Source organism: Cetorhinus maximus, chromosome 8, assembly GCF_964194155.1.
Source record: "Cetorhinus maximus chromosome 8, sCetMax3.hap1.1, whole genome shotgun sequence".
In the NCBI taxonomy this organism is placed as follows: domain Eukaryota; kingdom Metazoa; phylum Chordata; class Chondrichthyes; order Lamniformes; family Cetorhinidae; genus Cetorhinus; species Cetorhinus maximus.
This window is the reverse complement of record NC_135886.1, coordinates 82,542,999-82,567,976: the sequence shown is the minus strand read 5'-3', so window position 1 is coordinate 82,567,976 and position 24,978 is coordinate 82,542,999. Positions and strand designations below refer to the sequence as shown.

At 41.1% G+C, this 24,978-nt stretch overlaps 1 protein-coding gene across 3 annotated transcripts in view; it reads right to left on the bottom strand.

Annotated features, from left to right (window-relative positions):
• The window catches only part of hdac8 (histone deacetylase 8), an 82,248-nt gene that overhangs the window by 17,351 nt on the left and 39,919 nt on the right, over window positions 1–24,978 (bottom strand). For 2 of the 3 annotated variants that reach the window (XR_013577337.1, XM_078547183.1), the window contains exons 5-8: window positions 19,811–19,923; window positions 13,533–13,610; window positions 13,334–13,442; window positions 230–402 (exon numbers count right to left, since the gene is read on the bottom strand). Coding sequence is in view for 2 of the 3 variants with exons in the window: in XM_078547183.1 (XP_078403309.1) it covers window positions 230–402; window positions 13,334–13,442; window positions 13,533–13,610; window positions 19,811–19,923 (473 nt within the window). In the remaining variant the exon portion in view is untranslated. The remainder of the gene's footprint in view (window positions 1–229; window positions 403–13,333; window positions 13,443–13,532; window positions 13,611–19,810; window positions 19,924–24,978) is intronic. The other variant, XM_078547184.1, reaches the window with a different exon arrangement.

Genomic DNA, 24,978 nt, shown 5'->3' with positions numbered 1-24,978 from the left:
TTTACTTCAGTGCCACACTATATGATGCATTTATTTACACAATTACTAAGAAGCTCTTGCTTTATATATAAAAAAAACTATGTTAAACTATTTTTAAAACACATAGCAATAGACTCCTCTTTACATTTAATATTGTAACTTGTCAATTCACTGGTTACTTTTCTATTTGCAATTATTAATCACCTCTGTATTTATTAAACATGTTGCAACAAAAGACAGATGGACTCACCTCCTCCCAAGACCAGAGTTGGCAGCTCCCAGTTCAGAATGTAACGCAGGCACTTTCCCACTCCCACTGGTGTCATATTAAAGGAGCACATTGGGTCTCCAGCAATAGTATCTGCTCCTAGCTGGCAGACCACTGCTTCAGGATTGAATGATGCATACACCTCTTTTAACACACTAATGAGGAAGCAAAGTAAATAGATGTTACTAGATAACAGACATTTGCTGCACTTGGCATTGCAGGATCACTGTATTCAACAATTTCCTCATCATGGTCCTATTCCCAAAGGACCATATAGGAATGGGCAATAAATGTTGGCCTTGCTGGTGGTGCCCACTTCCCAAGAATGTAAAAATAGGTCAGTCTAATACCAAGACTATGCTTTATTGACTTATTACTTTTTCTATATTGAATAGTTTAATCATGAACAGAACTATTACTTTTTGGATTAATAAGGTGTGCATGCAGCTTGTGAGATCAGGCAGTTAGACACTGGAAATGTTTAAGGGAAGCCCATTTCCCTGAAGGGAATGGCATGAGGGATAAAATCAGATGGAAAATCATCTTTGGATGCTCTCATGAAGTTTCCTGTCGGCGAATTCAAGTCATTGCTTGCCATCCTACATGCAAACAAGAGAAAGGTGTGAAAGCCTGTTCCAGTAACCCACTATTTGACTTTTGAATTCGTTGATAGGAAACTTCATGAGAGCACCCAAAGATGATTTTCCATTTGATTTTATCCCTCATGCCATTCCCTTAAAAATTTCCAGTGTTTAACTGCCTGATCACACAAGCTGCATGCACACATTATTAATCCAAAAAGTAATAGTTCTGTTCATGATAAAACTATTCAATATAGAAAAACATCTTCACATTCCTAAATGTGCACAAATATAAATGAATATCTAGAAATTAAATAAAATCAAACAAAGTTAAAAGTTTATGCTTGTTTGTGATGGTCAGGTTTTTATCTTTAAATGGTTAACTGGAGTAAACCGACCATCCCCAGGCTGGCACCTGGAGTGAGTTACCACGGTCCCTCTCAGCATCAATGTAAAATACAGCTATTCCTCCTTTGACGGCTAATGGTTTACAGCTTCCACATAACTTTTTCATCACAGATATTGTTTGTAAAGGATCTCAATGTTTTATATTACACAACCATAATTAAAACAGTATTAAATAAGCACAACACATCTCTCTTTATGAATTCTCTTGTTGGAACAAATTCTTCTCGGGATACAAAAAAAGGCTAAACGTTTTCTGAGGCTTAACCCTCAATATTCCTAATAACTAACTCAAATTCTGCAAGAATGAGTCCGGTCAATAGAAAATCAAAATATTTTTAAAGGTCCTGTTGTTTGTGCACATTGTATTTGAACTTCAATGTAATAACTGGCTGGAAGCAATTATTTGTTCTGACACCATGTGACAGTTAAATTATCGGAAGAAACAAGGTCATTAACATAGGGTACTAGTTGCAAATAATTACTGAGTCTGATAGCTCAAGGCAACTGTACCAACATCAGTACAGGTTCAATCACCTACTCAGGGTTCTAGCTGAGAAGTGCAGGAATGCTGAATTACCATAAATAGAGATCTCGCCATGAGCCCAGCAAACAACCCTGACAGTGAGACTCACTGTTAAAACATGTGCACTCAATGGGCAGAATTTAACGGGGACCTCAGGAGCGGACTGGGAGGCAGGGTGGCCGGAGAAGGCACCCGTCACCTTCCCAATGCCTTGGAATTCACTTAGCAGTGGGGAAGGTCGAGGACACCCTCCCTGCCCAGAGGACATAGGTAGAAAGAGGGATGAGGTCTTGCATCAAGAATTCAGGGAGTTAGGCAGTAGACTAAAAAGCAGGGCCTCTTGGGTTCTAATCTCTGGATTACTCCCAGTGCCACATGCTAGCGAACACAGAAATAGGAGTATAGCGCAGATGAAAACGTGGCTTAAGAGTGGGTGCAGGAGGGAGGGTTTTAGATTCCTGGATCACTGGGACCATTTCTGGGGAAGGTGGGACCTGTACAAGGTCTACATCTGAACTAGAGTGGGACTAACATCCTTGCAGGTGGGTTTGCTACTGCTGTTGGGAGGAGTTTAAACTAATTCGGCAAGGGGAGGGGACACAGAATGTTAGCAGAATAGGGACACTGCATAATACAGTAAAACAATCAAGTCAGAGGGAGTATAGCTGCATTAAGTTTCAAGGGAGTAAGGCAAGGCTGGATGGCCTCTACTTTAATGCCAGGAATATTACAGGTAAAACGGATGAGTTAAGGGTGAGGATTGACACGTGGAATTGAGATATAGTAGCCATCACAGAGATGTGGTTGAGGGAGGGGCAGGATTGGCAGCTCAACATTCCGGGATATAGAATCTTCAATTGAGACAGGGGACGGGGTAAAAGAGGAGGAGGCATTGCATTATTAGTTAAGGAGTCAGTTACTGCAGTAAGGAGAGATGATATCTTGGAGGGGGCATCGAATGAAGCTTTGTGGGTAGAGCTTAGGAGTAAAAAAGGGGCAGACATTGTTAGGCATTTATTATAGACCCCCAGATAGTCAGCGGGAAATTGAATTGCAAATATGTGCAAAATTTGTGGAGGTGTGTAAAAACAATAATAGGGTAATTATATTAGGCGATTTCAACTTTCCCAACATTAATTGGGATTGACATAGTGTTAAAGGCTTGGATGGAGTGGATTTCTTGAAATGTGTACAGGAGGACTTTTTAGGTCAATATGTAGAGGGTCCAACAAGGGACGGCGCAGTGCTGGACCTAATTCTGGGGAATGAAGCCGGACAGGTGGCGGTGGGGGAGCATTTTAGTGATAGCAACCACAACATGGTACAATTTAAGCTTGTTATGGACAAAGAAATAGACAAGTTGCAAAAAAATGTTTTGGATTGGGGGAGAGCTGATTTTAGTAAAATAAGGCAGGATCTGGCCAAGGTAGACTGGGAACAGCTACTTATGGGGAAATCTACAGAACAGCAGTGGGGGGCATTCAAAAAGGAAATGGGGAGGGTACAGGCTCAACATATTCCCTCAAGGGTGATAGGAAGGAGTAACAAGCCCAGAGAAGCATGGATGGCCAGAGATATTCAGGATAAGATGAGAAGGGAGAGGCTTTTAGCAGGTACAAGGGGAGCAAATCAGCGTAGGCATTAGTGGAGTACAGAAAGTGCAGGGTGGAGCTTAAGAAAGTAATTCGGAGAGCAAAGAGAAAATGAGAAAGCTCTGGCTGGTAAAAGTAAGGAAAATCCCAAGATATAGATGTATATCAATGGGAAGAGGGTAACCAGGGAAAGAGTAGGGCCCATAAGGGACCAAGGGGGCAATCTATGGGTGGAGCCAGAGGACATCAGTAGAGTGTTGAACGAATACTTCAAATCTGTCTTCACCCAAGAGAATGAGGGTGAAGGTATAGAACTCGGGCAGAGAGACTGTGAAGCTCTTGAGCAAATTGATGTAGGGAGTGACAAGGTATTGGAGGTGTTGGCAGGCTTAAAAGTGGACAAGTCTCCAGGTCCGGATGATTTGAGTCCCAGGCTGCTGAGGGAGGCAAGGGAGGAGCTCGCAGGGGCTCTGATCCAAATTTTTAATTCCTCTCTGGCCACGGGGGAGGTGCCAGAGGACTGGAGAACAGCTAATGTGGTTCCGCTATTTAAGAAGGGTTGTAGAGATAAGCCAGGGAACTACAGACCAGTGAGTCTCACGTCAGTGGTAGGGAAACTACTGGGGAAAATTTTGAAGGAGAGAATCTCTCTCCACTTGAAGAGGCAAGGTTTGATCACGGATAGTCAGCATGGCTTTGTCAGAGGGAGGTCATGCCTAACAAATTTGATTGAATTTTTTGAGGGGGTGACCAGGTGTGTAGATGAGGGTAGTGCAGTTGATGTGGTTTATATGGATTTCAGCAAAGCCTTTGACAAGGTCCCACATGGGAAATTTATAAAGAAGGCAAATGCACATGGGATACAGGGTAATTCGATAAGGTGGATTCAAAATTGACTCAGTTGTAGGAAACAGAGGGTTAAAACAGAAGGCTGCTTTTGTGACTGGAAGCCAGTGTCCAGCGGTGTACCACAGGGATCTGTGCTAGGTCCCCTATTATTCGTCATTTCTATAAATTACATAGATGACTATGTGGGGGGTAGGATTGGTAAATTTGTGGATGACACAAAGATTGGCCGGGTGGTTAACAGTGAGGTTGAGTGTCTTGAGCTACAGGAAGACATAGACGAGATGGTCAATTGGGCAGATAAGTGGCAGATGGAATTTAACCCTGAAAAATGTGAGGTGATACACTTTGGAAGGAGTAATTTGACAAGGAAGTATTCAATGAACGGCATGACACTAGGAAGTTCTGAGGAACAAAGGGACCTTGGCGTGTGTGTCCATAGATCTCTGAAGGCGGAGGGGCATATTAGTGGGGTGGTGAAAAAGGCATATGGGACACTTGCCTTTATCAATTGAGGCATAGATTATAAAAGTAGGGAGGTCATGTTGGAGTCGTATAGAACCTTGGTGAGGCCACAGCTGGAGTACTGTGTGCAGTTCTGGTCGCCACATTATAGGAAGGATGTGATTGCACTGGAGAGGGTGCAGAGGAGATTCACCAGCAGTTGCCTGGGATGAAACATTTAAGTTATGAAGAAAGGTTGGATAGACTTGGGTCGTTTTCGTTGGAGCAGAGAAGACTGAGGGTTGACCTGATCGAGGTGTACAAGATTATGAGGGGCATGGACAGGGTGGATAGGGAGCAGCTGGTCCCCTTGGTTGAAGGGTCAGTCATGAGGGGACACAAGTTCAAGGTGAGGGGCAGGAGGTTTAGGGGGGATGTGAGGAAAAACTTTTTTACCCAGGGGGTGGTGATGGTCTGGAATGTGCTGCCTGAGAGTGTGGTGGAGGCGGGTTGCCTCACATCCTTTAAAAAGTACCTGGATGAGCACGTCATAACATTCAAGGCTATGGGCCAAGTGCTGGTAAATGGGATTAGGTAGGTAGGTCAGGTGTTTCTCACGTGTCAGTGCAGACTCGATGGGCCGAGGGGCCTCTTCTGCACTGTGAGATTCTGTGATTCTGTGAATTGAGGCCCTTAAGTGGGGGGGAGGGGAGGGGGAAGGAAAGGAGGCCTCTGCCATGTGGGGGCAAACATCCACAAAGATCCAGGGGCCTCCCTGCAGGCTCAGGGAAAGAGGCTCTCCTAATCACTCTGTGACCCACAGAGGGTCCCTCCCCAGCAACAAGGGCAACCTCTGATGAAATGCCCACCCACCCACTTCACACCTCGCCAGAACCTTCCTGACTGCCTCCGGCGACCCTGACCCAACTTACCTTGGTTCTGGGTAGCATCCATGATGTTGCTCTGGGCTGGGTGCAGTTCCATCAGTTGCCAACACTCCCTGTGGCACTGATGTGAGTGAAGTGCTGCCTGGCCTCTGATTGGCCAGAAGCTCTTGGAGGTGGGATATCATCTATTAAAGGGACAGGGGCCATGACTCCAGGCAATTGATTGCCTGACTGCCACAGGGTTCCCAGATACTCCACAGGCATGGTTGTTCCCAACTTTCCAGCCAGCTGTCGGGGCCACCCCAACAAAATTCAACCCAATATTACAATAACAATGCAATGGAATGGGATTAACAGCTGAAAAGCAGGTCAATTGTTTAATACATATTCATTTGATGCAGTAGCTCCTCTAACCCAGTTTACTTGATGACAAAATAAACACTGACCATTTAAATAAAACTAATACACCCTCCCCAAGTGGAGCTAAAAAATTGTTAGATTCTGCAATTCAATATGATTATTAGAGTAGAGTCCTTTGTTGATTGGCAATGGTGTGAATGCTCCTGGTACTCACTCCTTTGTATGATGGGAGTCATTGGATGTGGTTTGCCAGCCTTAGGCCAGAAGAGGGGGATAAAACTGAGATTGGGCCCAGTTGTTCTTTGGTGTTCTGACTTAGTTCCTAGCATTTGGTTACAAAGCAATATTGAGAAAGGACTAAGGGAAGACTTACATCTGCCTTGACAGCCACAGTTCAAAGGCGGAATACTCAAGAAGAAGGGCAGTATGGCCAGGAGATGGCGGGGGGGAGGTGATGGTGGGGATAGAGATTTTCAAAAAACAATACCTCCACAAACCTCACAATATTGAATACTGCCTGAAGTTAACAACATATTACTATCCAAGGCATCTAAGTTAAGTGCTAAAGCAAAATTTACTATTAGAGTGCACAAGCCTGATTTTAACTGTGTGTAAGTGGATGGGATTTGATAAACTAAAATCTCAGCCCATGTTTTCAAACTGAATTTCAGAGATGATCCCAGAGGACAACAGAGAACAGGTTTCTGTCTCTCATCGGATTTTTCCATTATTTCTACATTCACCAGAATGCCATTTCTGTTGCGATAGGCTAAAATGATGCATCTTCTGCAATGACTGCATTACTTTACCATCGATAACTGATACAAAAAATTTTGAAAACAAAAGCATGCTATGTTGGGAGCAGATTAGGTTGAGAGATAGAGGAGAACCAGTTTTGTGCATAATTCTAAAGCATGAGGGACCCCACAGATTAAATTGTAAAGCACAGGCAACTCTGAACAGATACTGAAAAGTTCTTAGAAAATGTTTTTTTTAAAAAAAAAAATTGAATAAAGAAAAACACCAACGACCATTCTGGGGAAAGACCAAATGTTCTTTCTAATCCCATAAATTTTAACCTCACTCATCTTTCAATCCATTCAAGACTCTTTTGGCTCGATTCAATGATTCCTATCTTCACAAATCTGCATGCTGCGCACAGTTCTTGTGGTCACGGGTAACAGAAAGTGCAAACTCAGACTTTGTATTTTCAGTAAGTGCATTTGTGATTTCATTTTGGGTCATGTGAATGAATTTTCCTGCTCATTGTGCCATTGAAAAACACTGTCACAATGTTTGACTGGGTGCTAAATATTTTTGCCTAATTTCTAATTGATTCTGATCAGTTTATGCTCATTTGTTGGATGGAACTGATTGGGAAATGTAGCTCAAGAATTTTCATTTCGTACATTCCAAAGTTCTGGAGGTGGGACAAAACATGTTGGAATTACTGCTTACTTTTCTTGGTTTGTGCGGATAACAATCAATTTGAAATTAATTTCTCCAATTCTGTTATTTGGTCTCCCCATTCTACACACCATCCATGGTCGCCATTAATTTCACTAAAACAGACCATTGGTTAACATGCAAGATGAATCCAACCATAACTCTTCCTCCATCTGTGGTAGTCCCTGGCCTCTGCTCCACATTTTTAAAATTGTATCATAGTTGAGACTGACAACCCACCACAAATACATGTCTTAACCTTCTATGACATAACGTTAATGTCTAGCACACTGCATTACTCAAGCTGCCATCCCAGCAACGAGTTGCACTCACTTTAGAAAGGGCTACATTTTTGCAATTGGTTAGTACAAATAATTACTGAATTCAACTAAATTTGGCATACTGATCCCACTTATAGTGTTGCTCATTGGCTACATCCATTATGTTAACATTGCAGCACCTTCAAACTTGAGATGAAAATGGTTCCTGAATGGGTACAGTTTTGTGCCAGGTCAGTGTACGAGATTCTGCAACACTTATCGTGGTTGACTTCACGCAACAATAACACACTAACATCTAATGGCTGATATAAAATAGGCATTGAAGAAATAGAAACTCAAGTGGGTCACTATGGAAACTTCTAAATAATGCTAAACTATTCACAGCTTTGCTTTAAATTGAAAATATACATTCAAGAAAGGCTGATTTAAAACGTTTTTCTATGCAACCCTCCATTCACTGTGTTATGGTGATATAAGTAAAGGAAATCTCTTCTAACATACATTATTCATTATTACTGTCAATGGGATAAATCTATTCAAAGGGTGATTGCAACTGCTTTAGTTTTCATCTAATATTTCTTGGTTGGTCAAGCTACAAATTATGATTTGCAATACTGGCATATAATCACAATGATTGTTAAACACTTTAGATGGTCAATGTCTCCATTAAAGTAAAAGATAGAAGACTACCATACAGTATTACCAATAGTAATTTCTAGGCTTTATCCTTGATAGTGAGTTAATCATTTTTGAAGTAATACAGACCTTTTTAAAAAATTCCCGAGATCTCCAAGCAGTACCCCTAGCTATAGCAACAATGATGAGACCCAGAGACACTTGCAAGGAGATCCCTCATCGCAAAGTACCCCTAGGCATTCATATCGTAAAGTTAATGAACACAAATCTCAGAAGAGGAGCCATGTAATGGGGTTTGCTTAAAAAGTAGATTTTACAACACTATGTTTCATTACACATTAACAACTTTGAGTAAGTATTATTCACACTATTTATCTTCAGGTGGTTCAGGAGTGTCTGTTAATGTAGCTTAATCAATAGCTGCACTCTCATTCATTTCACCCAGGTTCTAGTTTTCTGAAATTATGCTCCTTTCACAAGTGCTCAACAAGTTTTATAGGCATAATTATGGGCTGTCTATACATCTTTTTGTACCAGAACATGGGTTTGATCCACTAGGTATTCTAACCAATGATGGTATTAAGCAGTTTTATTTATTTTCCCATCCCACCTCTTCCAGTAACTTTGATCCTCACTTTGTTTCTGGCTCTGAATGTTACTCTTACTTCTTTCAACTTGCTTCTGATCTCTGCATCACTCTACATTTTTGATTCTTCTTGAGCTTCTACAGTGCCTCTCATAGATCTTATGTAGCATCTCAGATCTCTTAAAGCCCTAGAATATTGTATTTGCTGCTCATAAGACAGTCTCCTCTACATTGGGGAGATCAAAGGCAGATTTGTGGAACACCTCCATTCAGTCCAAGTGCGTGATTCCGAGTTTCTAGTCACCTGTCATTTTAATTCTCCACTCCACTCCCACTCTGACCTCGACCTCCTACACTATTGCAATGAAGCACGACTTAATTTCGAGGAACAGCACTTCATCTATTGATAGGCACTTTACAGGCTCCCAGGCTCAGCACTGAGTTCAACAATTTCAGATCATAACCACTGCCCCATTTTTCTTTTAGCAGCTGTAGGTAATAATTCTGCCATCGGGCTGTCAATGAGCTTGAGGCAGGTCTTCCACCCCCATTGGGGAGGAAGTCCCACCTCCGAGAGCTGCTGGCCAATCAAATCCTCTCTGATGCCAGCAGCTCTACTGGGTGCGGTGGTCTGCTGGGACTGCAGCTGAGGATGGGGGAGAGAGATATTCTGGGGTTCCTTCAATGGGTGCAGAGCACACAGACATGTCCCCATCCCTCCCATCCAACTGGCCATCAGCCTGCCATGAAACCTGTCAGCCTGTTTGCTTGATCCCTGCCTCCCACCACTGTGGGTAAAATCCCAATGGCGGCAGGTCCTTAAGTGGCCATTAATAAGCCACTTAAGGGATTCAAATTGCCCATGGGCGGGCAGCTGAGCCTCCCGACTAGGGTTGCCAATCTTCCAGGATTGGCCAGGAGACTCCAGGAATTGAAGATCAATCTCCAGCACACTGCTGTGTATGGCCCTGGAGAAAATCATCAAGACATTGTTTTGTCATTTTCTTTGAACTTTTCTCTTTACCAGATATGAAAATATTGAAAAAAGCTGCTTGGCTGAGAGTCAAGCATCATCCAATTGAGTCTTTTTGCTTTCCAGTTGGCATAGCAAGGCAGTGTGACACAAGGATGGATGTGTTGGCTGACTAATGGCTAGAGTGTGGGGGCAAGTCATGTGATGAAACCTCCAGGAATGCATTAAATTGCAATTCGCAATCCTACTCCTGACGCTTCCCACAACACTGTAAAACTGTAGTGTCATGAGCAGGAAGGTGCTGGGAATGGTGTCAATGGCATGGTGCCCCAACCTGCCCCCCAGGGGTCTCAAAATCCAACCCTTGAAGTCAGTAAGTACTATTTCATCACCTACCACAACACTCCCTGTAGACATCGGAAATTTGAAACAACTATGAAAAGCAACAAAAATGTGTAGAATTGAAGCAGCAGCCTGAAGAAATAAACACAGCAACTAACATCTAAGTTAAAAAGCTCTGGTTGCAGTTGGGGGCGGTGGGAGGGAATTTTTCTTTCTACTTCATGTTCAGTAAACTGAGGTTAAGAGAGGACATCAGCTGGAACGTGAAGCTCTAAAATGGCACGATCTTCCCATTCTGCATACTTCCGGCAGATGCCAAGTACATGCGTGCTGACCCTTTTACCACCTCAGATGTGTGCATCTGCACTCAGATGCCACTTTGAAACTCTGAGAGGTCTTGTCGTGCCCAAAAACAGGTGCGAACGAGCCCAATTCAACTCTCTACTTTTTGGTTGTCAATGGTAAATTGTCAACATTTCAGAATTATAACAGAGACTTAACTACTTGAAACTGTAAGACAATGAATAATGAACAATGACCTGTGTCCTCTTATAATTTTTAGCTATTTGTCAATGAAAAATCAATACAAGTTTTACAAAAAAAAATTTCTCATTTCTATTGACTAAATTTCCAGGTTTGCAAATAAATGGTTGATACAGGGTATTGGTTTGCAGGGTGCAGAAAATATTCAATAATTCATTCCAGCCACAAATTCTGAACAGTGATGTTTCAAGTTATATAGGTCAAGTTGTCCATGGAAAACATCTGTATCCCACAAATTAGCATGCATAAAAACAATTCAGTTTATTTGTGCTGGGCTTTTGGTTAGTACATTTGCGTTACTATGACAAACATAAATACTTTCAGCTGGAGGTTTGACATTGCTTGCAACACAGTTAGATCTTGATGATAATTTCAGAGTGTTGATTGGAATTTGGAAACACCAATTAACGCACCAAGACTTCATAATGAAAAACAATTGCCTTGTGGAACTTGAATCCAGGAAAAAGCAAGTCACTGCTGGTGCATCAACATACCATATCATGAAGTGACAGGACTCTGCTTGTTGTTCCCCACTTAGCAAGTTCTTGATCTCAACTGTGCCAATAATAGATATCAAGCAGAAGTTAAGCTGTTTCTACATTTGGAAGGAGAAATGTCAAAGTGCTTTGTTCTCACACTCTATCTAGCATCCAGTTAGTAACATTGGTAGAGGCCTGGTGAATAAGCCGCCTGTCCACTAGTGATTTGGTGTGGCCTAGAGGAAGGCCTAAAGGAAAGGAAGGGGAAAAAATAATATTTTTTAAAACATTGGTGGAAATTGCACGTAACCTTTTGATGGAATTTCTTGACGTATAGTTCAGATATGAAGGGCAGCATATTTGGAGGCCAAAGGGGGTGGGAACTCAGGCATATGGGTACTTAATTTCATACCACCGGCCATCATCCCACCTTTCCCCCGTCCCCCCACCCCAAAGCCATTTTCAGGAAGGCAAGCAGCAGGTAGCTTGTTAGGGTAATTGAAAGGTCAGTTAAGGCCATTGATCAAAGATTAGCTGGAATTTTCCAGTCAGCCTACTGGACTACCACAGCGTCGGGAGCAAGGCAGTTGCCTGGACGCAGCCTCTTTGTCCATAATGGTAGTCCTGCAGCTGTGGCAATTTTTTATTTCAAAACTTTTAAAAGCCCTGAGAGCGCACCTTCAGTTAGAGGCACCCTTACTGGCAAAGGCAGGCTCCAGCTCCTTCAGCTCTGGATGGTCCCCTATTGGACAATGAGTGCGCACGTGGCCATTAATTGGCCAGTCCAGATAAAATCGGCCGGGTTGTTGCTCCTGACAGAGTGCGGAGTAGGGACCTGCAAGGGCCCCAGGCTCAGTCAGGCAGGCCTTGGCAAGGTGGTGTATGGTTGCCGCAGGGCAGCTATTGCCACTGGGGGGATCCTTCCATGGGTCACAGTGCCCGAATAGGTGCGCCCCTTCCCACCCAAGCTCACAGGGAGGCTACCAGGGTTCAACATGTGGTTTTCCTACATGGTGGAGGGCCCACCAGCCATTGGTAAAATACCGGTGGCAGCAGGAAGAGGCCCGCAATTTGCCATTTAAGTGGCTTAATTAGCTTCTGAACTGGATAGCTGTCCACCACCTACCCCACCGCTGGTGAAATGGAATGGTGGCAGAAAGACGACGGGCACTCACGTTGCCTTTCCTCGCCATTTCACATGCTTCCCAGCCTTTTCCTGGAGAGCTGGTAAAATCTAGTCACTGGTGCTAGGCCCCAACCCTCACCAAGCTTCAATATATTTTGATGCAATGGAGTGCTTATAAAAGAAATCTCCTGCCTATACCGTCACCACATCATAAGTTTAAAAACTGATCATTCAATATCCTGAACTTCGCAATCACATGTTACCAAAGCCGGACTTGAATAAAATAAAGTTGATTTAGTTCCAGACCACAGCAAAGCCTGAATGTTATCAATGGTAGGGAACTGATGAATTTAGGTTGTTAGGATACTACCTGATGGTGTTATAAAAGATTTTGTCTTGTTAAATCAACAATGACAAACCCATTCATTTCAAATCAGTGAAGGAATGATCTGACTGCTCCACCTTTGAATTGTTCCTATGACTTCATCAAGACCGAATGAGTGGGATACAGGTTTGTGCAATGTTAGTATATTGTCTATTCACCTCAGCAGCCAAAGTTAAAATCCAGCCCAGATTAATAAAATGTTAAAGTCTTCTCTATCCACTGGCTATAAGGATGACAAAGAAAATGAGGCTGGGCAGTCTTATTGCAGTTCCAAGTGATCATGAATGCAAAGCACACAACTGCTCAGAAATCAAGATCAATTGGCAAGATCACCAAGAGGTCACAAGATTGTCTTTTCCTAAATCACTCTCTCGTAGATATCTAGAAATTGCATATCATTATCTGGAGAAAATTGCCTTACGATCCTTCTTCCCTTGCTGGAAAACAGCTGACTCTAAATTTGATACATGCCCTGTGTCAATGCAGAAGATATCAGGAATTCATTTCTGTATGTGGTGAGTTACAGGCGGAAAACCCACTTGTATGCTGTAGATGAAATTTAGGGAAACCCCAATTCAGGCATAATGGTTTACAAGAAAGTAATTCTGTATTGATTAGGATCTGACTGAATTTTATAGCAGTTCCTACCTTTCACATATTTGGTAGTATAGGTCATCTTGAATACCATCTTGTAATGGGACATTCACGGTGTAATATCTTCCTTTCCCCATTCCAATATCTGTCACATCACCTGTCCCTTGGGAAATAACACAAGAAATCATAAAAAAGGAAAAGTCTGAACCAATACTGCAATCCAGAAGGAGGACTAAAGTGACAGCAGACCTACCTGGGAAGAATCCAGGTGAATACTTGTGGAAAGATACAGTCATTACTTTTGATGTAAAACTGAATGCATCTTCTACACCTGGAGACAATGAAAAATAAGACAAAGAACACCACTGATTGGACCAGTAAAGTCAGTTTGTCCCATCGACTGTAACAAAAGGCTGCTTAATTTCATAAATGCAGACTAACCTTTTCAAACTGTCTCAAAAATGACTGTTAACATACTGTCCTTCTCATGTGTTACACTAACGAGTTGTAGGCCGTCAGGTTTTCTTTCCAGCTTTTGTTCACAAAGTAACATACACATCTCAACCATAATGCCACGAAGATGTGCTGAGGGAGGCCAGATCTTTCTCTGACAGAGGAGGAGAAAAATCAGCACAATACTGACTTCAGGGCATTGCCCAGCACTTTCTAGAAACTGTTTTTACACTGGCATTGTTGAAGATCTGGGAAATGGTCACTAACTCACTATCTTGAACAAGAATTTGTGTTGTGTAACGACACCAAAACAAATAGAGACAATTCTTCAAGATTAAAAAAGGAAGCTGAACCAGCAAACCAAATATTATCATAAAGGCCAGCAAACATCCCATCTGCCTACAAAAGACATCATCGCATTAAGGTCAGAGAAAGGGAGACCTTTTAAATATCATAGTGTGCCCCAGCACCTCCAGGTTTTACACATGGACATTTCTAATAATGCTTCAAGATGCAAATCATGATACAGCATGTAGGACTGAGTGTGTTAACTTATGACAGTGTCAAGGGGGTTAATGGCTTGCAACAGGTCTTGCAGAATTCACAAAATTGTTTTTAAATAGCAAATTAAGGGGTAATTCAATGTTTTTTTGTGTAAGAGTAACAATTGAGGCTATCAGCACTCACCATTATCATGGAGTAGTAACCCAATGCATTCAACACCTTTCTGGGACTTTGGGAGACTCTGCATCTACTCATAGTGTACTCAACAGATTGCTGTCATTGTCTCCAAGCGTAAATACCGTGCACTTTCTTCTTAGTTCAACAATCTAAGCCTTTCTTTGATCTCTAACAATCAACCCATCCAGGCTGAGCATCCAGCAGACTGCAGAACAAGTCACACAACCCCCTTTCATTTACCCTAAATTTAAAGATACAGTCCCAAAATATAATCCTGTAAACCTCAGAACTGTAACATATAATCTGTTTTTATAATTCTTGATAGCTTACTCTCATATTCTATATTCTCCTTCTTCATTAATTTTTGTCATCCTTTGCTGTTTTCTAGTACTCTCCCAATCCTCAGGCTTACTACTCTTCTTGACAGCATTAAAAGCCTCTTCTTTAAACTAATACTATTGTTCACCTCAGATGGATCACTTTTCCTGTATTGCTTTTATTTCTCAACAGAATATATATTTGTTGAGAATTATGAATTATTTCTTTAAATGTTCATTATTGCTTATCTAACATCATAGCTTTTAATCTAATTCTCCAACCTACCTTAGCCAAATTGCCCCTTATACCTATGTAATTGACTTTGCTTAAGTTTAACACTCCATTTTTGGGCTTATGTACGTCCCTCTTGAATTCAATGTGCAATTCTATCACATTATAATCACTCTTCCAAAGAGTTCCCTTACCATGAGATTACTAATCAACCCTATCTCATTACACAAGACGAGATTTAATATAGCTACTTCTCTGGTTGGTTCCACACTGTGTTCTTCTAGGAACTGTCTTGAATGCAATCCATGAACTCATCTTCCAAACTACTTTCACCAATTTGACTCATCCAGTTGATGTGAAGATTCACTTTCATCATTTGATTTATCCAATTTATATGAAGATTCAAATCTAACCACCCACACCGTGATTATTACATTACCTTTGTTACAAGTTATTATTTCTCGCCCATACTGTTAGAGGACCCATCGGCTACTCTCACCATTGTTTGCTGCCCCTCGTTTCTTATCTCCACCGATACTGATTCTACTTCCTGCTCTTCCCAGCCAAGATCTTTCCTCATTAATGTCCTTATGTCATTCATTATTAACATGACTATCCTACCTCCTCCTTTTCCATTTGTCTGCTTTTCAAAGTATTAACTACCCTAGGACATTTAGTTCCCAACCCTAGTCACCACAGAACCATGAGTCTGTAATGACTCTTCAATCAAACCCATTTATTTCTATTCGTACCACTATTTCATTTATTTAGTTATGAATGCTTCATGCATTTAGATAAGGTGCTATTAATTTTAACATTTTACTTCATTTGATCTTATTCATTAGTGCACTATCAACATAATTTTTTTGTCCATTCCTGTTACACACTTCTTACCTTTACCCAAATTGCTACACTACCCTATGGCCTTGACATTTCTCTTTAGATTTATAAAATTTGCCCTCACCTGAACCCTTAGTTGAAAACTAGTTATTCAATTCATCAGGATTAAAAGCAGCAATTCTACTAATTTTAACCAGGTGCACTTGAGAATTCTTGATAAACTTTCCAACTGCTATAAATCATGACACCATTTCACTGGTGAATTACGTTTTTTAAAGTGCATTTCTCTCTAAATTATTTAAAAATCTAATTTATTTCAAACTGACAGATGACCACCAATCTCATTAGGAACTCGAGGGAGTACATTTCAAAAAAATGCCACAATTCCAACATGGGTTTTTTAAGTTAATTTTTAGAAAAATGCAACACTATATTGCAGGTTCCTAACAAAATTCTTCTGATGTGTTCATAGATCAAGCTAGAATCAGGGATGGGAAACTGGAAAGGAAAATGATAAAGTTGGGTCCATTGAGAAAATTCCAGTATTTATTACAAATATGTTTATATCTTTAAATGCACTGTGCATCTATTTGACTGAACTAATGTATCACTCACGTTGCCTGAAGGTAATAATCTGGGTTGCACATGCAAGCCAATGAATAAATTAATTTTGCAAATCTCCCTCTCTCCCTCCAAGGTTTAAATCATTCATATTTTAAGCTCTCTCCCTTCATCCTCATACTTTGTAATCATCACTCTATCACATTTTTACATTTTTTGAGTATTTGGCCTGGACGAACTTGCTGGATTAATTTATGTTAACATGCTATTAAATTAAGTTCAGCTCACAAGAGGTTAAGTCTAAACATATAAACTTCTAGGATGGAGATTAGATTCAGATGCAGTATACCCAGAATAGTGCTTCTCATATATCAATTCAGTTTGAGACGTTTTCTTTTTAAGAAGCTTTAAGATTCAAATTTGTATTAAGAAAGAAACTACCTCTGACTCTACTTGTGTCTTTCTTCCTCCCTGTCTGTCCTGTCCATCTCCACTCTCTCTGGCCTCCACCCCTCCACAATATTTCACAGGTGCAAGCTATCAATAATGACCTTGGCTAACCACGAGCAAAACGTAGGCGAGATAATTTTTTGGTTTCAAAATTCTAATCTTTTTCAGAATGGCAGTCACATTAAATAAAGTCTCTCTCTCTCTCCCCCCAAGTTACTATACTTTTAAGTTTGTGGAACTAGTGAATCTACAATAGGTATCTAACTAAAGCATTGTCATTTTTCTATTCTCTTAAAAAAAGTATTCAATATACAATCAAAGACATTTATGAAATTTATCCTCTTGTATTGCAAAATTACTGAAGTGCTAGAAGCTAAAGGAAAATATTTAATTAATATATTTGACAGTGGTACAGTTACTAAGTAGACTGCAAACACCCCGTACCACATAACCAAAATCATCTCAGTCACAGCTCTAAGCAAAAATGTTGGCCTGAATCTTACAGTCAGCAGCAAAGTAGAGGCATATGCTGCTAACTGTGGTAAAAACCATGTGCCGACCTTTTTAGTTGGCTGCAGCAGCAACTGGCTCTCCAGCTCAGGTCAGAGTCAAGTCAGTGATTTAAATGATAGTTTAAATTTAAAAAACTGACAACTTTTAATTGAAGCTACCCCTGCCACCGCACCCAACCACCAACCTCCCCCTCAACATCCTGGGGGTTGCCATTGACCAGGAACTGAACTGGAGTAGCCATATAAATACTGTGGCTACAAGAGCAGGCCAGAGGCTAGGAATCCTGTGGCAAGTAACTCACCTCCTGACTCCCCAAAGCCTGTCCACCATCTACAAGGAACTAGTCAGGAGTGTGATGGAATATGCTCCACTTGCCTGGATGAATGCAGCTCACCAACAACACTCAAGAAGCTTGAAACCATCCAGGACAAAGCAGCCTGCTTGATTGACACCCCATCCACAAACATTCACTCCCTCCACCACCACCAACGAACAGTGGCAGCAGTGTGTACCGCCTACAAGATGCACTGGAGGAACTCCCCAAGGCTCTTTAGACACCACCTTCCAAACCTACGACCGTTACCATCTAAAAAGACAAAGGCAGCAGATACATGGGAACACCACCACCTGGAATTTTCCCACCAAGCCATTCACCATCCTGACTTGGAAACATATTGACTTTCCTTCACTGTCGCTGGATCAAAATCCTGGAACTCTTTCCCTAACAGCACTGTGAGAGTTCCTACACCATAGGGACTGCAGCGGTTCAAGGCAGCAGCTCACCACCACCTTCTCAAGGGCAATTAGGGGTGAGCAATAAATGCTGACCCAGCCAACGACACCCACATCTCATGAACGAATACAAAGTACCCGGCTCTTGTCTGACACAGGTGGTGCTGAAAAGCTGTGGTGGTGAGGACACCTGGGTGCCAGGGGCGAAGGGGTAGGGAGTGGAGAGGAGCTGGGGGTAGGAGGGAGGTGGGTGGCGAAGGGAGGCAGTGATGGGGGTTGTGTCAGAAATGCTGCTGTATTTTGACATTCCTGATGATTTAAAGGCTGAGCTTCTGAGCAGGCTCTGTGCCTGCTAGGAGCAGCTGTAAATAAATTAGTACAAATATTGGGCTAAAGTTCAGTGCGATCAGTACAAGCGTACATGCTGACTGGTCCCAGCATGACCATCAGCATGGCTCTCCCAGAACCTATTCAAGTGCACCACAAATTCCAGATTCAAAATGTAAGTGGGTGCACCAGAAATACCACATCAACCCTCAACAGCAGTAAACATCTCAATCACTTGTAAGATCTGCGTCAATAAGTCTAAGTGCAGACATTTGGTAGAGACAGATGAATTCATGTAAAAACTTTAGTGGATGAATTAAAAGGCAATTCATTAGATAATGTAATCATGTTATTATGAAATAATAATTAAGTTTATTTTAGTTAAACCCTTATTTTGGATATTAGAAATTTCAGTCAGAGGAAATAATTTACAGGTGAAAAAATGGGTATTTTATGGTAATCTGGTGATCAGATGATGCAATCAGAGTAACATACACAGAAACACATTCCAAATATAAATGTAGAAAAGTACAGTGGGAAAAAGTTAATGCAGAATATGTGATGAAAACAAGACAAGAAGTCAAGCTTTGCAGACAGGAGGTTTTGTGCATATATAAGATCTAATAGATAATTGGAGTTTCGAAGAATGAGAGGTGATCTTCTTGAGATATATAAGATTCTGAGAGGGCCTGATAGGGTAGATACTGAGAGGATATTTCCCCTCGTGGGGGATCTAGAACTACGGGGCACAGTTTCAAAATAGGGTCTCCCTCATTAAGATGGTGAAGAGGAGAAACTTCTTTTCTCAGAGAGTTATTAATCTTTGAAAATCATTTCACCAGAGAGCAGTGGAGGCTGGGTTATTGAATATATTTAAGGCTGAGTTAGACATGCTTTTGATCAAGGGGAGTCTAGGGTTATTGGGGGGGATGGGGTGGAAGTAGCAGGCAGAAGTGGAATTAAGACCACAGTCAGATCAGCCATGATCTTATTGAATGGCAGAGCAGGTTCAAGGGGTCAAATGGCATACTTCTGCTCCTATTCTTATGCTCTTACTATAAAAGTTTTTGGAATATTTCATTCTTGTTTCAGGTATTACACTTTGCCATACTTTCAAGTCAGTCATTTCCTGCCACTTAGTTCTGACTTTTAATTCACCTCAATATCTGATGATAAACAATTCACCTCTGACTGACTCCAGCATGGTACAGGAATTAAATTTTGCAGCCTTAGAGAACATGCTGGATTACACACAGCTTCAGTTTCGAAGCAGACTAGTACATTGCAAGTACTGTAATGCTCCTGTCCTTGTAAAACAGAATATCCTTCAATTTACCATCGGTAATATCGCGTGATGTTCTCTTGTTCCTTTATAATTTTTATCATGATACTGTAATTAAGATGAATTGAAAAATTTGACCTTACCATCGCCATGGTGTAGATCCAGGTCTATGTATAAAACTCGATCAAACTTTTGTCGCAGTTTTAAAATGCCAAGCACAGCATCATTCAGATAACAAAAACCAGATGCTTCATCTCTTTAGAAAAAAAACAGAAACAGGTAGATGATGAGAACATGATGGTTTTTCTCTTGGGACGCGGTGGCATAGTATTGCCACTAGACCAGTAGTTCAGAGACCCAGGGTAATGCTCTGGGGACCCGGGTTTGAATTCCACCACGGCAGATGGTGGAATTTGAATTCAATAAAAATGCGGAATTAAAAGTCTGATGGTGACAATGGAACCACTGCCGATAGTCATAAAAACCCATCTGGTTCACTAATTTCCTTTAGGGAAAGAAATCTGCCATCCTTACCTGATCTGGCCTACATGTGACTCCAGTCCCAAAGCAATATGGTTGGCTCTTAAATGCTCTCTGAACAAGGGCAATAAATGCTGGCCTAACCAGTTATGCCCACATCCATGAACAAATAAAACAAATAAAAAAGTATTAACCAACTTTTTTTTAAAAATTTGTCCATGGGATGTGGGTGTCATTGGCAAGGCCAGCATTTTTTGCCCATCCCTGATTGCTTTTGAGAAAACAGCTGCAGACTATGTAGTGTCAGTGCACCAAAAGTGCTGTTAGGTAGGGAGTTCCAGGATTCTCAGAGATAATGAAGGAATGGTGGTTTACAAATTGTTGCTTGGTAGTACAGAACTTGAGTATTGCTGAAAAAAAGATATGCTGTCAAAGCTTTTCATCTTGCTCGCATCAGGGCAGACTCAAGCTATGCTTCTGCCAACTGGAATATGCCTATATTTGTGGTCTTAAAAAATAAAAGGTCTTGGTAAACCTCGAGAGTGAAGCCTAAACGATAACTTTGGACTTCCAACTGTTATCTGGAACAAGGACACTCAAAGTGATGTTTCATCATTTTTTCCACATGTAGCTATACTGGCATCCTGAACCATCCCATGAACCGACAGAATGGGCTTGAATTTCCTGTGGAAGTGTAACTGGGAAGTTACGCCTAAATTTATACCCATTCATGCACCCAGTTCTCTGAGGTCTATGTACACGCCAATTTCTTGCCAAATGCATTAATATATTCCTAAAAGTAAACATGTGTAAACAGGCAGGGTGTGCAAAGTGCTAACTTCACAACATGTATTCCTCCTAACTAACAATCATGCACATTAAGCGCAGCAAACATTTAAGGACATGCGATCATGGAAGCTTTTCAATTTTTAATTTGACCTACACTGACAAATAACTTTTGAAAAGAAATTCAAATTCCCAATGGCCAACTTAAAGGAATTACACAGCAAGATTTCAAGTTTTAAGACTTTTACTGTAACAAACAAAAAGCAACATTGACTAAACACTATTTCATAGGCAATTTAGACTCTAAAATATAGAAAAGATCTCCATTTAAGATATAAAACAACTGAAAATCTCTCCTGAAGGATTATACTTTACTCGGTCTCTTAAGTAGATGCTCCATTCTCCCAGAACCAGTCCAAAGTGATTCTTAGCTCCTAAAAGATTGCATCCCTTCTTTTCCTTGTCCAGCCAGGTAACTTCTAATCCCCATACTGGCTTTCACAGTGAGGATTACACCTTGGAGATTCCTCCCTCTAGCCTAAGCTAGGTGAATCTTCCAGTCTTGTTTAAATCCTAACAAATCCAGTCCCTTCAATCTGAGCGTGTGCTCCTACCCGCATTCTTGCGTGGTGAACCACAGAAACTTGTTGCCTCTCTTTCTCTGCTCTCTCAGATCCTTGCAAGCTGACACAATATGTGTTGTTCAGCTATGTTTTAAGAAATCATCCTGTAAGCTGATCCTCTAATGGCTTCCTATGAACTCTTCCTCTCTCAAAGTCCATCTCCATGGCAATGTGGAGGATCGGCTGTGAAAGCCAGTTTGGGGATTAAAAGTTACCTGACTGGACAAGGAAAAGAAGGGAAGCAAGCTCCCTTGTATCCAGGTAGGAATGCTCATCCAATATCCTTTAAACTCCAAATTTCATTCTATGTTGAAATTAAATACACAGTTTAAAGTAAAACTGTTTATTAAACCTGACATGCCTGAGACTTGGAGGTTAACAATCATCAGCACAGGTGCTTAGGCCATTGTTTAAGAGCATGAACACCTTGCACCGTCTTCCCAGTAAAACAAGCTGGGCCACCCTTCCCTTTTAACCTTTAACACCCCAAACCACCGAGGCTTGCAGTCAGCATAATTCAGAATAGATCACATGAGCCCTTCATTCCCCCATTTTATCTTAAGTTAAAGACACAGTCCTAAAACAAATTTATAAAACCTCACATTTGTAACGTAATCCAGGCTGACACTTCAGTGCATAATTAAGGGAACCGAATCTAGATGAAAATCCAATAAATTGATAAACGCACTCTCAGAGATTACAACTGAACTAGGAAATGGATGTTAAGTTAGTAAAGTTTAAGGTGCCCTTCAAATTTCTGGGTTGGAGCACATTGAATGCTGTGATTGAACATCGGTAAAAAAACAACAGTACATGTAAAATCTTATAGCAATTGCCATGCAATTTTAATTAAAAAGGGGCTGACTTAGAAATCAAACCTTCCTTTGGGAGTGTTTGATGGAACAGTGCACAGCAAGCTTTGTACAGTGATAAAAACAAAAAACTGCGGATGTACAGTATTCAACTGATGATACTGTTATGAAATGGCAGGTGTTGATTGCCGGCTGACCAATTCTCAAAGGGAAACTTGGTCAAGCTATCACAACAATTTGCAATTTGTATTTATTATGAGAAGCTATGTGTACTTAAGTCAGAAGTAAAGATTCCACTACCACTTTTGGAGATTTTAAATATTAAATTAAAACATTTATAACAAAAGAAAACTTAAACACACAAGATTACAGTTACACAGTTAAATGTAGTCTTAATAACATTTCCCAAACGATTTCTACTTAGCTAGGCTCACAAATAAACACCCTTTTCCAGGCAATGATGCCTATAGACTCTTAATCGATAAGAAATCCAGTAATATTACTGCAAGGTACTCTGTTGCTATAGGGGAGGTATTTCACAAGCTTCTCTCCTTCTCTCACTTGACTATGGAAATTCAAGACTTGTAACAAAACCTTGCCTTCTGGAACAACCAGACACTTCTCTGGGGTGTCTAGAGGCTGCGTCCTTCACAGGTCTGTCTTAACACCACACTCTACAAGATGTCACATGGTCACCCACATACAGCTCTTAATCTTTCCTTAAATATGTTTTTTTTCTTTCATCTTTAAACCCATTGCTCTTAACTTTCTTTGGAAGTTACCTTGCCCAGAATATAAAAATCTTTCATGTTGTCTTTACGGCCACTACGTTCAGGAAAAATAAACTTAATAACTTTGCTTTATTCAGTTATGATCTTTGCCGGTTGTAAAACTTCCTTTTCTTTCTCTTTGAAATTCAACAGCTAAAAATTAAATTCTTAATTTATCTCCTAATGCAAATTCCTATTCATGTTGTGTTTAAATGCATCCCATCTCAGCTTGTTCATCTCGACTTCAAAATGCCTGCTTTTACACCTAACCCTTTGATGATTTAGATTATGTAGTCTGACTGTTTTCAATTTAATTAAATTACACACACACACATACACACAAGTTTGCTTCAGTTTCCCACAGTAACACTGGGAAAATGTTTTCTTTATAATACATTTGAGCGAGGAGAACTTGATGCTGATACTGTTACCAATCCAAAGACTAAGTGTGCTTTGGTCAAAGTCATTGATGACTTTGATCAGAGGCTGATGTCTCTCCTAGTCTTTCTCAACCTCTTTGCTGTGCCAATACCATTAACTGATTTCTCCATCTCACTCATTCACCTCAATGGCATGACCCTCCTTTCTTGTCAAAAAGGAGACATTTTATCTCTAACAGTTCCTCTTTCCATGCTGAGTTATTTCCTTTGTACAAAGGATACCAACTTAGGCCCTCTTTTCATTATTTAGATGCTACCTCATTATCATATTATCTATACATATGGAATCAGTTTCCACATTTTAAAAAAATTCATTCATGGGATTTTGGGGCCACTGGCTAGGCCAGCATTTATTGCCCATCCTTAATTGCCCTTGAGAAGGTGGTGGTGAGCTGCCTTCTTGAACTACTGCAGTTCATTTGCTCTAGGTACGCCCACAGTGCTGTTAGGGAGGGAGTTCCAGGATTTTGACTCAGGAACGGTGATATATTTCCAAGTCAGGATGATGAGGGGCTTGGCGGGGAACTTCCAGGTGGTGGTGTCTGCTGCCTTTGTCCTTCTAGATGGTAGTGGTCGTGGGCTTGGAAGGTGCTGTCTAAGGAGGCTTGGTGAGTTCCTGCAGTGCATATTGTAGAAGCTACACAATGATGCCAGTGTGTGTTAGTGGTGGGGGGAGTGAATGTTTGTGGATGGGGTGCCAATCAAGAAGGCTGCTTTGTCCTGGATGGTGTCAAGCTTCTCGAGTGTTGCTGCAGCTGCACTCATCTAGGCAAGTGGAGAGTATTCCATCACACTCCTGACTTGTGCCTTATAGATGGTGGTCAGGCTTTGGGGAGTCAGGGGGTGAATCACTCACCACAGGATTCCTAGCCTTTGACCTGCTCTTGTAACCATAATATTTATGTGACTACTCCAGTTCAGTTTCTGGTCAATGGTAACCCCCAGGATATTGATAGTGGGGGATTCAACAATGGTAATGCCATTGACTGTCAAGGGGTGATGGTTAGATTCTCTCTTGTTGGCACTTGTGTGGCGTGAATGTTACTTGTCATTTGTCAGCCCAAGCTTGGATATTGTGCAGGTCTTGCTACATTTGGATAAGGATTGCTTCAGTATCCGAGGAGTCGTGAATAGTGCCAGTTCTGTTGAAGGGTCATTGGACTCGAAACGTCAACTCTTTTCTTTTCCACCGATGCTGCCAGACCTGCTGAGTTTTTCCAGGTAATTCTGTTTTTGTTTTGGATTTCCAGCATCCGCAGTAGTTTTTTGTTTTTAGGCTGTTAAAATAGATGGTTCTGGTACTGTGATGGTGCTGAATTAGATACTTTCAAGCTTCTTCCACCTGGATGTTTATTTTTATTGCTTTCTTTATAGTTGCTGACTTCTGCTTCTTCCCTCAC